This window comes from Ursus americanus, chromosome X, assembly GCF_024610735.1.
Source record: "Ursus americanus isolate L20-20 chromosome X, mUrsAme1.1.p, whole genome shotgun sequence".
NCBI classification, from domain to species: domain Eukaryota; kingdom Metazoa; phylum Chordata; class Mammalia; order Carnivora; family Ursidae; genus Ursus; species Ursus americanus.
This window is the reverse complement of record NC_142164.1, coordinates 107,846,914-107,861,712: the sequence shown is the minus strand read 5'-3', so window position 1 is coordinate 107,861,712 and position 14,799 is coordinate 107,846,914. Positions and strand designations below refer to the sequence as shown.

General features: G+C 41.0%; 1 protein-coding gene across 4 annotated transcripts in view; it reads right to left on the bottom strand.

The window, feature by feature from the left end:
- The window catches only part of ADGRG2 (adhesion G protein-coupled receptor G2), a 126,501-nt gene that overhangs the window by 70,518 nt on the left and 41,184 nt on the right, over positions 1-14,799 (bottom strand). For all 4 annotated transcript variants that reach the window (XM_087859388.1, XM_087859387.1, XM_045804052.2 and 1 more), the window contains exons 2-3: positions 13,212-13,259; positions 666-784 (exon numbers count right to left, since the gene is read on the bottom strand). In XM_087859388.1, the coding sequence (XP_087715514.1) occupies positions 666-783 (118 nt within the window). In that variant the 5' untranslated portion in view covers position 784; positions 13,212-13,259. The remainder of the gene's footprint in view (positions 1-665; positions 785-13,211; positions 13,260-14,799) is intronic.

The following is a 14,799-nucleotide window of genomic DNA, read 5'->3' as shown; positions in this document are numbered from 1 at the left end:
CCTCAAGAAGTTAACCACAGAATCACCATATGATCTAGCAATCAATTCCACTCCCAGGTATATGTACCCAAAAGAACTGAAAGCATGGACTCGAACTTGTACTTGTGCACCAATATCCACAGCAGGATTATTTACAATAGTCAAAAGGTGGAAATACCCCAAATGTCTATCAACACTGAATGGATAAACAAAATGTGGTCTACACATTCAATGGAGTATTATTCAGCCTTAAAAAGGAATGAAATGCTGATACATCCTATAACGTGGATGAACCTTGGAAACATGGTAAGTGAAAGAAGCCAGACACAAAAGGACAAATATTGAATGATTCCACTTATATGAGGTACCTGGAATAAAGACAGAAAGCAAAGAGGGTACAAAGGACTGGGGGGAAAAGGGAATGGGGAGCTACTGTTTAACATGTACAGAGTTTCTATTTGAGATGATGAAAATGTCCTAAAAATGGATAGTGGCGATGGTTGCACAAAACTGGGAATCTATTTAATGCCAGTGGTTCAATGGTTAAAATGGTAAGCTTTGATATGTTTATTTTACAGTAAAAAAAAAAAAAACGAAAAACAAAAAACCTAAATAAACATACATACACAGAGATAAAACAGGGGAAAAAATGAAAAACAAAACAAAACAAAACCCAGGCACCTTACCTTCCAAGGATGTAACCAGAACAATATGAAGACAAATGATGATAAGAAATATCTTGAACATCAGTAAAAGTTCTTCAGGTCTGCCAACATGGCCACACTGTCTGCCAGAGAAAAACATCCTGGAATAAAATAAGAGGGAAACATATCATCATAGCATCCCATAATCACAAGAGAGCAATACCCAAGAGGTCAGTTACTTAACGAAGGTAACCTGCAATCCTGCTTCCTTTAACTTACTCTGGTTCCAGACAACTGGCAATGCCAGATGGGGCACTGGCTACTAAAAGCAAAACCTCTGTTTAATATTGGAGGACCACCCAGTGGGATGTCATATTACATTAAAAATCATTTAAAAAAAACAGAAACAGACTCACAAATACAGAGAACAAACTAGTGGTTGCCAGAGGAGACAGGCAAAATAAGTGAAGGGGATTAAGAGGGACAAACTTCCAGTTATAAAATAAATAAGTCACAGGGATGAAAAATACAGCATAAAAAATACAGTCAGTAATACCGTAATAAATTTGTATGACGTCCGATGGTAATTACGCTTACCATGGTGAGCATTTTGTAAAGTGCAGAATTTATAAAGTGCTTTGCTGTACACCTGAAACTAATGTAATATTGTATGTCAACTATGCTTCACTTAAAATTAATTTTTTTAAAAAGATAAGCAAGGTGGTCCCTGTGAATTTATGGAAAACATCAATACATGCAAAATATCAAGAGGAGAAATTAAAAACACAAAGCTCTGCATCTATAATTATTACCACTATATAAAGGCTGGTTAAAAACTATGCTAAGAATCAGAAGAGTCGGAGAATCCTATAAATAGTCTACTGTAAAAGGATTTCCTCTTTATTACATACAAGTCCATTATCGTTGCTTGCATCTTTACTAGTCAGGAGGACAGAGTCAACGTTGTTTTAAAAAAGCAAAGTTCATATCAAAACTGAGTTTAAAAGCCTCATTTACCGTTCATAGATTCATTCATTCAACAAATATTTATTGAGGGGCAATTTAAAAAAAAGCTATTGAGAGAGGAGCCTGGCACACAGAATCGCCAAACCTAAGACTCTGTTCCTCTCACAGTGGAGGAGCTGGCCGATCGAACCCCATGACCAGCAGTCAGCACCAGCAGCGGCGGCGGGCATGGGGCACCGAGGGCGGAAGAAGCCAGCCGGGAAAGCCCAACCTGCCCACGGGCTCGGGCACAAGCATGGGGAAGTGAGAGCCCACTGAGCAGGCTCCCTCTACACGGCCCCAGGGCAAGCGGCCAGGCCAGACCAGACCAGCCTGGATGTTCTCAGCTGGCAGAACTCTGAACCACAGAGCACCCCTGAGCCCGGCCACCACTGCAGCTTCGGCCAGCCTCAGAACGATAGAGTGCGCATGCACGGCCGTGGAGACTGACAAGCAGGAGTTGCAAGGTTCCGGCTCTGCCATGCAACGTCCGAGTGACTTCGGACAAGATATTTCCAATGGCCAGGATTTGCTAGATCCCCATCTAGCAAACGGTGACAACAGCATCAAGCAAATAGCGTTGCCGTGGTGAGTAAGCCCTGTGAAGCCACTATAAATGTCTGCTGTACTCTTCTTCACTCGTTCAGTCGACAGATACCTATTTTGCACCCAGCAAGTGCAGGGTAAAACAGTGTGGGGATTGCAGGGATGAGGGCACAGAAAGATGGGGATAAAACACAAGTTTCTCAGCCTCAAGGAAAAGCTGGCAATCTTTAAGGATCCTGTAACTTAACAGCCATCACCAGTACCAGGGAGGGAATTCTTTCCTTGGACATGGCGTGATAATGTCTTCGACAGGAGGTGAGTCCTTCTCCTTCCAAAGAAGATTTACATTTTTAAATCAATAAACTATATTATGTATTAATAATACACTATGTTAATAAGTTGTCAAATGCCTCTGGTTTGGCGCTCCTCTTCACTTTTATCCTCTGTGTTCACAATGGCATATTGTTGACCCTCCCAAATGAGTCACTCCAACCAGAATGCAAAGATGTAGCAATGTCTCTCTGGAGGAAAATGTAAGCGTCTGCTACAGCTACACACAACAATATTGATGAATCTCAGAGACATAAAGTTAGATAAAGGAGCCAGACATGAAAGAATGCATATCGTACAGAATTCCATTCATATGAGGTACAAAAGCAGGTAAAACCAATCGATGGAGCAAGGAGTAGGGAGAGTGGTTATCCTTGGAAGGGGGGGGTGTGGGTGTAATAATTAGAAGTGGACACGAAGGGGTTTCTGAGGTACAGGTAACATTCTGTGTGCTGGTTATGTGGGTGTGTTCGGTTCCTGAAACTCACTGAATTGTATACTTAGGCATATGTCACAAAAAGTTTCATTTAAAAGTTTAAAAATCAGGGGCGCCTGGGTGGCACAGCGGTTAAGCGTCTGCCTTCAGCTCAGGGCGTGATCCCGGCGTTATGGGATCGAGCCCCACATCAGGCTCCTCCGCTATGAGCCTGCTTCTTCCTCTCCCACTCCCCCTGCTTGTGTTCCCTCTCTCGCTGGCTGTCTCTATCTCTGTCAAATAAATAAATAAAATCTTTAAAAAAAAAAGGTTTAAAAATCAATCTATTTTTTATTTCTGAACTCAGTTCCCCCTCCAAAAGCACTGCTATTTTTTTTTTTTTACATCTGTATTTAGTGAACCAAACCTCTACAAAAGGAAAACCTCTCTCCTATACAAATGCCTTGGTTCAACGCTACCTGGAATTTGTAGAACTAACTTAGAAGATTTACTGTTTAGGGGCGCCTGGGTGGCACAGCAGTTAAGTGTCTGCCTTCGGCCCAGGGCGTGATCCCGGCGTTATGGGATCGAGCCCCACATCAGGCTCCTCCGCTAGGAGCCTGCTTCTTCCTCTCCCACTCCCCCTGCTTGTGTTCCCTCTCTCGCTGGCTGTCTTTATCTCTGTCGAATAAATAAATAAAATCTTTAAAAAAAAAAAAAAAAGATTTACTGTTTAAGTATCTAATTTCAGTTCCGGAAAGAGTATCAGAGCAGTTTATTTTTGGAAAGGAACTCAGAATTCACCTACCCTCAAATCCTCAGTCTACAGATGAAGGAAGAGGTCCAACATGCTCTAGGAGATGGGTCATGGTCATTTGGCTGTTTGGTGGGACTCCTACTCTTTCTACCAGGCCACAGTGCTGGCCTGAGAATGTGTCTTCTTGGAAGTAAACTTCTGAGTCCATCAGGTGAAATGAATCAACGAACTCAAAATGTTTATTATATATTATATAAATATTATATATTATATAATTTCAAAATTTCTGCAAACTCATTCTTGAGTTTTGCCAACTCCTAGGGCAGGACCTCCTGAGTGGTATATAAGATATGGTCAAAGTTGGGGCACCTGGGTGGCTCAGTCGTTAAGCGTCTGCCTTCGGCTCAGGGCATGATCCCAGAGTCCTGGGATCGAGCCCCACATCAGGCTCTTCTAGGAGCCTGCTTCTTCCTTTCCCACTCCCCCTGCTTGTGTTCCCTCTCTTGCTGGCTGTCTCTCTCTCTGTCAAACAAATAAATGAAAAATCTTTAAAAAAAAAAAAAGATATGGTCAAAGTTAAATTAGTCATAGTACACAGTGACTGGTTATTATATGCTGGAATTGGCCCGCTGATCAAAATAAGCCACGCCTTTTCACTGAGGAGCTTGTACTCAACTCCCAAATGAGAGCAAGAAAGGCCAGAATGAAGGGTGATGCCAGCAATCATCTCAGAAAGAGAGTATGGATCAAGAAGGACTTACTACAGACCAGCCGCCTCTGAAAAGACTGCTTTCGGTTATCGAGCCTGAAGTATCGTTCCTCAAGACTGAATATACATTTCCTAATAGGAGCAGTTTTACGGTATTTAAAATAATGCAGTTCCTATTGCCTTCTGTATAAGCTAGAGGACGTCACGCTAAGCTATAAAGTCCTAGGATTACTGAGCAAAGAGGGAAATCTGTGGATTTTGTTGAAGCCTTATTCATTATACATGACAGTCATTTCTATCTTTTTGAGCTGGAACTTTTCTTCACCTTCCAGGGTTAAGTTGGGTTAGCTCAATGCCCTCCAGGTCATAAAGAAAGATAATTTAAACAGCCACTGATTCTTAGCAAATTTTCAAGGTGCTGAGGTTAGCTGGTAAGATCACATCAATTGCAAAGACAACTATCTGCTAGCATTTAAATAGTAAAATCTAGACCTTGAGGCTAGACAACCACTCATAGATTTTCCAAGCTTCATCATGGTCCTGGGCCCAAGAACCCAGGTTGCGGACTCTGATGTAAATGGCAACCCTTGGGGCTGTACGGTGCATAAGCGACATGACTGTAGGCCATGGCCCTGCTTGTAACCCTCCAAGAAATTGTTCTAGATCTCTCCAATTTCTTTAAATATACTATCACTTATCATATTTTTAAAGACACATATGTCATCAGTGCAACCCTGAATGGCAATAAATGATAAATTTATCTTTATCTAAATATAGAATAATTAAAGAATAAGATTTAAAAGGGGGTGCAATAGCTTAATACCACTTTAGGGCAGGTCTGGGTAGGGGTTATTCTCTATTACCTCTGATTAAATGGCATAATTTGATCATAACATGGTGGCTGTGATATATGCAATGATGAATATTTTTGACTGAAGTAACAAGGGGTGTGGTAATTGTTCCCTAAGCCTCCTAGAAAACTTTATGCCTTTGAGATATTTACATTGAGTCATAAGTGTTGGTTAACCAGACTTGCACAAGGGGAAATTTAAAAGGGAGGTACTAAAGAGGTTCTCAGTGCAAATAAAGCAATTGACTTGGATCATTCAACTGTCAAAGAAGTCAAAGAATCTCAAGGTTGCTTTTTTTTTCCCTCAGAGTCTCTGGTCATGTGTTTAACTACTCTGAAAAAAGGATCCAGAAACCGTTACTAAAAGCATAATTAAATTTTATTTGAACTCTACTAAAAGACCCTGATACAGCAAATACCTCAGGAAAAAAAATTTCTTCAGTGTTCCAAGAATATGTTGGGTTCAGTTATTTAGACCAAACCTTCTGCTGAAGACAATCAAAAATTAAAAATGGAATATTAAGAGCATTTTCTTAAATATATCAAAAAGCTGACAAGATAGAAAAGAATCACCAGGCCAAAGGTGAAGTGAAAGCAGGAACTCAGGGAGGTAATATAAACAAAGGAACCACTGTCTGCCTGAGGTTATGGGCCTAATGAAGTAAACCTAAGCTCCAGATACAAAATACAAAAGAAAAGTTCAGAGACATGGAGAAAAAAACACAAGGTCTAACATACACTTAAAATTCAAAAAGGAGGGACACCTGAGTGGCTCAGTCGGTTAAGCGTCTGCCTTCAGCTCCGGTCATGATGCTAGAGTCCTGGGACCGAGTCCCACATCAGGCTCCTTGCTCAGCAAGGAGCCTGCTTCTCCCTCTGCCTGCCACTCCCCCTGCTTGTACGCTCTCTCTCTCGCTCTCTCTCTCTGAAAAATAAATAACATCGTTTAAAAGAGAGTGAGCAAGTGAGAGAGTACGAGCAGAGAAAGAGGGAGAAGCAGACTTCCCACTGAGCAGAGAGCCTGATGTGGGGTTTGATCCCAGGAACCTCAGATCATGAATGAGCTGAAGGCAGATGCTCAACCGACTGAGTGACCCAGGCATCCCAATAAATAAAATCTTTTAAAAAAAAATTTCAAAAAGGAGGAAAGAGTCAAGGTTTGAAGTGATAATGACTGAACGACCCCAAACTGGTGAAAACCAGTTTGAATCTATCCACAGATTCAAGAAGCCTAAAGAATCTCTACAATAAATAAAAGGAAATCCACACCTAGACACAAAATAATGAAATTGAAGAAAACCAAAGACAAAGAGAAAACCTTAAAAGTAGCCACAGAAAACAAGACAGTTAACCTTCAAAGGAGCATGTGATAGACTGACAGCTATCTTCTCATAAGCAACAATGGAAGCCAGAAGAGAGACAAACAAAAACTGTGATATTGTTCACTACCTGCAAATCCTCCCTGAAGCAAATCCTAAAAGATGTACTCAGGCAAAAGATGCAAGATCTGAGATGCAACAAAGAATGAAGAACAAAGAAAGTGGTATGTGACCAGGCCCATTCCTAACATTTGTGATATACAGGTTAAGAGTTTAAAAGGAGGTCCAGGGGCGCCTGGCTGGCTCAGTCGGTAGAGCATGTGACTCTTGATCTTGGGGTCATGAGTTCAAACTCCACACTGGGCATAGAGCTTACTTTAAAAAATGTTTTTAAATAAAAATAATAATAAAAGGAGGTACAATTTGCCCTTATTCTTCCGCTAAGGCTCCATCTCAAAATACAAGAGTTTTGTGCACGTGTATGTGGACACCCAGCCTGTATATCCAAATCCCCCTCTCTCCCTGCAAGCAGCTACCCCTTGGTCATCGCTTAGGTCTAACGGTATGGACACCTGCAGCATGACACACGCAGCCTGGGGGGAAAGAGGCCTGCTTAGGTCCTGGAAATAGGCACACAGTGACTGTATAGGGAATTGCAGGGTCCCAGGGTCCCAGAGCAAGATCTAGGAGCAAGGGTTGGGGGCAGAGTAAGGCAGGTTCCAGGTGGGCATCATTTCTTTGTGTCACAAACTTCTCATCCTTACAGAGGGCTATGAATAGGGAAAGGTCAGAGAGGGGGACCTCTAAAGCATGAGACACAGGCCAGAGGCCCCAATTGCCCAGAGCTAAGAGTGGCACTAGATACTGGTAAATCCAAATGAATGCTTTTTAAAAAAAATTATCTTATTTAAATTCAGTTAATTAACATATAGTATATCATTAGTTTCAGATGTAGAGTTCAGTGATTCATCAGTTGCATATAACACCCAGTGCTCATTACAACACGTGCCCTCCTTAATGCCCAACACCCAGTTACCCCATCCCTCCACCCACCTCCCCTCCAGCAACCCTCAGTTTGTTTCCTATAATTAATAGCCTCTTAGTGTTTGTCTCCCTCTCTGATTTCGTCTTCTTTTATTTTTCCCTCTGTTCCTCTATGATCCTTTTTTCTTAAATTTCACATGAGTTAAACCATATGATAATTGTCTTTCTCTGATTGACTTACTTCACTTAGCATAACAAATGAATGCTGACTATATAAAACATTAATAATAATATCTTGCAGGGATACGTGAAACATAATAGCATAAAAATGACAACTATATTATTTACATATACATTATATAATATAGGAGATCATATATATATATCGCAATTAGGAGATGAAAAAATGAAATTAAGAAATTAAAGTCTTCCAAGGTCCTTATATTATCTTAGAGGAGGCTAAAGGTATGGCTTATCTTAAGACATTGAAAAGTTGGGTAGACGTTGTGATTTTTATATTACCTACTGAAAAATAGAAGTGGGGTATATAACTTCCTAACAAGTGGATGGGGGGGTAGAATATTCAGTCAATTTGAAAGAAGGCTCTAAAAGGGAGCAAAAGAAACAAAAAATGATTAGGAAAAATAGAAGATGGTAAATGTAAACACACACATGAATCAATGATTCATTAAATAGAAATGGACTAACTGATTCAATGAAAAGGCAACGATCATCAGACTGGGAAAAAATAACAAAATCCAAATATGCTATTTAAAAGGACACAACTAGAACATACACAACAAGTTTGAAAATAAAAGGATGGGAAAGATATGTAATGCCAATACTAATCAAAAGAAAATATGTTTATACTAATATCAGACAAATTATACTTTAAAGTGAAAAGCAGGGGCGCTTTGGTGGCACCGTCGTTAAGCGTCTGCTTTTGGCTCAGGGCGTGATCCCGGCGTTCTGGGATCGAGCCCCACATCAGGCTCTTCCACTGGGATCCTGCTTCTTCCTCTCCCACTCCCCCTGCTTGTGTTCCCTTTCTCGCTGGCTGTCTCTCTCTGTCAAATAAATAAATAAAATCTTTAAAAAAAAAAAAAGTAAAAAGCATTGCCTGTAAATAAAATGGTTCATTCATAAAAGGTTTGATTCAATAGGAAGATGACAAATTAACATCTCTATCATCAATTGGTAAAATTCAAATAGGAAAGTCACTAAGGATATAGAATATTTGAATGACACATTTAACCAACCTGACTCAAAGACCACGTGTAACCCTCCACTCCACTTGAGAGCATTTATGAAAACGAAGCCATCTTGGAGTTGTGGGTTTGAGCCCCACGTTGGGTATAGAGATTAGTTAAAAATAAAATCTTTTAGCAGTGCCTGGGTGGCTCAGTTGGTTAAGCATTGGACTCTTGATTTCAGCTCAGGTCATGATCTCAGGGTGGTAAGATGGAGCCCCGCTCAGCTGGGAGTGTGCTTGAGATTGTCTCTCTCTGTCTCTGCCCCTACCCAACCCACCCACTCTCTCTCTCTCTCTCTCTCTCAAGATAAATAAATAAAATCTTTAAAAAAAAAATAAAAAGGGGGGCACCTGGGTGGCGCAGTCATTAAGCGTCTGCCTTCAGCTCAGGGCGTGATCCCGGTGTTATAGGATCGAGCCCCACATCAGGCTCCTCCGCTGGGAGCCTGCTTCTTCCTCTCCCACTCCCCCTGCTTGTGTTCCCTCTCTCGCTGGCTGTCTCTATCTCTGTTAAATAAATAAATAAAATCTTATAAAAAATTAAATTAAAAAAATAAAAAGGAAATAATAAATACAAAAGCATAAAATAGTGATATAGAAAAAAAGACATAAAATAAAAGTTATTAACACAGCCAAGGTTGTTCTTTAGAGAGACAATTCTGGCAAAATTAAGAGGAGGGGAGGAGGGGGAGGGAAGGGGGAGGAAAAGAGAACAAGTATCAGCAAACAACCAATGGAAAGAATTTAAAAAGCAACATAACTGAAAATGTTATAAATATACAAGATAAAAGGATCTTAGGGAGAACTTTATTCAATAATTTTGAAAATTTAGATAGAAATGGGCAAATCCCATGGGGCGCCTGGGTGGCTCAGTCATTAAGCATCTGCCTTTGGCCCAGGGCATGATCCCAGGGTCCTAGGATCAAGCCCCACATTGGGCTCCCTGCTCCTCTGGGAGCCTGCTTCTTCCTCTCCCACTCCCCCTGCTTGTGTTCCCTCTCTTGCTGGCTGTGTCTCTCTCTGTCAAATAAATAAAGAAAATCTTTTAAAAAAATAAAAGAAATGGGCAAATCCCTTTGCAAAACGTAAAACTTAACCAAAAAGGAATCAAGAAGAAATTGTAAATATGAATAGATGTATAATCATTAAAAGTCTCAAAAATTTTCCCAAAGACAAAGTCCAGTCCCCGATGTTTTCACTGGTGATTCTATCAAATATTTAAAAAACAAGAATTCCAATCTCACAAAAACTCCAAGAATAGAGAAAGAGAGCACAGGCCTAACTCATTTTTACCAGGCTAGGATAACCCTGTTGCCAAAACCTGACAAGGAAAACCTCACAGTTTTACCCATTTTATAAATCAAATGAGACTATTTACAGAAGTCTCTGGGATGGTCACAGAAATGTCTAGCAGCAATATCAAATCTTGTAAACTGGGGTAATCTGAATAAATATAGGACAAAAGGAACCATTCCGAACTTCAGCAACAAAATTTTTTGAAGATGAAGTCACCAAGAACTAAAGCCAGCAATGCTGTAGTAAGAGAAACGACATCTCATATGCCCAAAAAAGCCCATGTCCTAACAACAACAGAAACTGGGTTAAGTGGTAAGTGCTTCATATGAACTCCAAAATGGCGGCTTTGTGTATCATTTGTCATAGCACAAAGTTAGGTCAATGGGGAACCATCCAGCATGATGGTAATATGAAGTTTTCATGTCTCTAGAAGCAAATGGAAGAACATGATTTGTTTGGTCTTTACAGTGCAAAATGATTTCCTTAATAAGCATTAAGTGCTTTCTAATGCGGGGGGGGGGGAAGCTTTATTCAATAAAACAAGTGAATCAGTATCAAATATGCAAGATTAGAAATAAATTGTGCACTTAAAGTAAACAAATACTCACAAAACTCTGTGAAAGGTCTGATATTTTCCAACTCCCTCATTCATGTCCAAACTCCTCTACTGTCCTACCTGCAATCGCCCAGCCTCTTGAATACCCAATGTGTGAATACCCAAGGCAAAGCGAAAGCCTGCTTCATGTCTCCCCTCATTCTTTAGGCTCCTTTCCCAATGCATGGTAAATATGTTGAACAAGAGCGTGCTTGGTAGAGCCATAGGCCTGCCTTCGAACCCAGCCTCCACTGCTTACAGTGTAACCTTCATCTGTTCCTTAAGCTCTCTGGACCTCAATTCTTCATCTAAAAATTGGAGGCCATGATAGAATCTACTCACAGGGCTCTGTAGAAATGAAATGAAGTACTATAATGAAGGTCTTAGTACAGTCAAAAAGTGTTATCTATTATTGCAAGCAGAATTATAAAACAAGTTTACAGTACACTCTGGTCTAAATGTAAATAGATTAGGAATTATTTCCTACATTCATTCATCTAATTTATAAAACTGTGTTGAGTTTCTATTACATGCAAGGTACTACGCTTGGGACTTATGACACTACAATAAACAAGACAGATATCTTCCCTGCCCTCGAGAACTTACAACCACTATATACTTAGATCCCTTGGTCATTGGTATAGCCAAATAAATAGTGACTTTTTTTTAACTTTCTCTTCATGGTCCATGAGACTCAACTTAGCCTAAAAAAAAAAAAAAAACCGGGGCGCCTGGGTGGCACAGCGGTTAAGCATCTGCCTTTGGCTCAGGCCGTGATCCCAGAGTTCTGGGATCGAGCCCCACGTCAGGCTCTTCCTCTATGAGCCTGCTTCTTCCTCTCCCACTCCCCCTGCTTGTGTTCCCTCTCTCACTGGCTGTCTCTCTCTCTGTCAAATAAATAAAAATCTTTAAAAAAAAAAAAAAAAAAAAAACAAGGCACCGGAACACAATATCCTCGCCTATATAGACTCGGTCTCCACCTCACCCCAAGCCCAGCAGCATCCAACTCCACCCACAGCAGGACTCAAAAAAAAACGTTTTTAAATTGATTTGGTCTGGTATGTATTGCTGTGGAATAATTCCATCAATATGTAGAAGAGAAAAATAGGAGACTCTCCTTAAAAGCATCCTCAAGATGGTGATCGACACTGGGGGATGGGGACAGGGATGGGGTGGAAGTACATGGTTTGTAGCATCGGAAGATCATATTTGATTAGAAGTGAGGTACTAAGGGGCACCTGGGTGGCTCAGTAGGTTAAACGTCTGCCTTCGGCTCAGGTTCTGATCTCAGGGTCCTAGGATCGAGCCCCACGCGGGCTCTCTGCTCAGCAGGGAACCTGCTTCTCCCTCTCCCTCTATGTTCTCTCTCTCTCTCTTTAAATAAATAAATAAAATCTTTAAAACAAAAAAAGTGAGGTACTAAGAAAAGCGAACCACCCACCAATATTCTGTGCCCTTCCTTGCTTTTGTCATCACACCATGCCAACTCCTGCTTCAGGTCCCAGCTTGGCCATTTACTAGCTGGGTGACCCTGCTCGGATATTTTAACCTTATCCATAATAATAACAACGTACCGACATTTAACATAATAACTAAGTTGCTATTTACCATTTAAATTATAATAGGATCATTATAATTTATATTAATCGCAATAAATACTTGCATTGGTTACAAGATTTCTATTGTTTATACCAGTGAAGTCCCAGAAATAACCAATATTTATGAGTCTCAAAGGAAACAGGAAGTGTAAGTCAGTAGTGGTTTAAAAAGTTCTGTGTAGAAGAGAGTTGGGAGCAGAAATCTGGTTGGGAAGAGCCTTTGGAAGCTGCACGGGGCACAGCACTTTAGGTAAAAAGGAGAACATTCAGGGGCACCTAGGTGGCTCAGTCAGTTAAGCGACTGCCTCCAGCTGAGGTCATGATCCCAGGGTCCTGGGATGGAGCCCTGCATTGGGCTCCCTGCTCAGTGGGGGAGTCTGCTTCGCCCCCTCCCTCTGCCTGAGGCTCCCCCTGCTTGTGCTCGCTCTCTCTCAAATGAATATATAAAATCTTAAAAATAAAAAAACAACCCAAATGTATTAAAAGAGAGAGAGAACATTCAATAGTCCATTCCCAAGCATGAGAAGAGCTGTTAGAGACAGGAAAGCCAGTCCAGGGAGAAAGAAGGAAATAGGGAGAGCGAAACCAAATCCCAAAGAGTTCTCTGGAAATGACTGTTTTCCTTCCCCAGATTTCACCACACCAAGTGACTTCAAAAATCTGTACCCATTTCTGAAAGCTCCTAAAAAACAATTGGATTAGCAAGAAGAAATGGGTCCACAAAAGAATCCCCAAGGAAAAGAAAATGTCTGAAGAAGAAGGCTCCAAGTAGGATTAAGGAGTTAAAGACAAAACAAAACAAAAAAGAATACAGTGGTTAGGGGGATAGGCATCTGAAATGAAAGGAGGTCATTTGAGAGAAACAAACAAAACAAAACAGCCAAACATGTTATTTCTACATTATCACATTAAAAAAAAAAAAAAAGCCTCACCTGACAGCGGGGAATTCAAAAGAAAGGATGGAGAGACTCTGCACAAACCTGAAAATGAGAAAAAGAAAATTAGATCAATGGAAAGTGGGCCTTCTTGGCACCATAATGCTTCAAGCTACTGTCAGCCCGTTGGCCGTGGCCGCAGACCCCCTGCTGTATACCAGGGCTTGAACTTGGAAGCAGAGATAACAAAAGAAATGGAGGAAGCAAACCCTGCTCCTAAGGAACTCATTTTAAACTGGAAGACCAGCCCGATGCTGGTGGTGGGGCTGACTGTGTAAATGCTTTAGTAGCGTCTATTACTGCTCAGTCTCAGGCTTCGTTAACAGCATGGCAGGGGCACTGGACCATGCAGTGATCGGATCTGAGAGGGAGGTAGTCCCTTCTAGAAACCATGCTTTGTTAGATACTTCTATATGGTTTCGTGACTTAACTTCCCTACAACCTAAACTCCTTGATATCAACAACTGGGTCATTTATGTCTCTTGTGCCCCTAGAACCAGAGGCAGAATTCCTTCTCCAGAGAGGGGCCAAATAAATAAACTCTATTGATTATTAAGTTTGGCTCAGAGTTGAAAGGGGGTGATGGGGGTACTGGCAATGACAAGAGTGAGGGACGAGGTGGACGCATACCAGTGAAAGGGAAGAGTCTGCCCACCCAAGGCAGAGCGCATTGTTGACAACCCAACTTGTATCTTTCAGAATATTCCATTATGCTTTACTTCGAAACCAAAACACTGGTATAGCTATTAATTCAAAGAGGACAGTCACACCACACAATGGTATCCCCTCATGTGGAATACAGGCATGATGATTTTCAAATCAAGATTTGTGAGAGGAAACAGTCCGCAGATGATCTTGGAACCAACTGACCTACTTCTGGCTTCAGCCAACAGACAGAAATTCAGTGCTCAAGGAGGAATCTAAGATATGAATTCAAAGAAGAAATAAGGAGTCATGGTGAATTTCTGTTGATTATGACATGTCTTTTTTTTTTTTTAGATTTTATTTATTTATTTGAGAGAGAGAGCATGAGAGAGAGAGAGAGAACATGAGTGGGGAGGCAGAGGGAGAGGCAGGAGCAGACTCCCTGCTGAGCAGGGGGCCCAACATGGGGCTCGATCCCAGGACCCTGGGACCATGATCTGAGCCAAAGACAAATGCTTAACCCACTGAGCCACCCAGGCACTCCTGATATGTTCTTTGCCCAAAAAAAGTAGTTCTTGGGGCATCTGGCTGGCTCAGTTGGTAGAGCATGTGACTCTTGATCTTAGGGTTGTGAGTTCAAGCCCCACATTGGGTGCAGAGATTATTTAAAAATAAAATCTTTAAAAAAAAAAAAGTAGTGCTTATTAAAGCCTGACATGTCAGAAAAACTTCATTAAGCAATGTTTAAAGAAGACAAAAATGAAGGCCAAGCATGTCGTCCTGTCCTAGGATGAACAAATTACAAACACACGGCCCAATGTTCAATGTGGAATGAATGGAGGATTAACAACTGAAAAACATTCAAATAATGAAAGAAACAAATTTATTGTGACTTGAGTATGGAAATAATTTCACTTCACATTTGTGCAAACGAAGATTT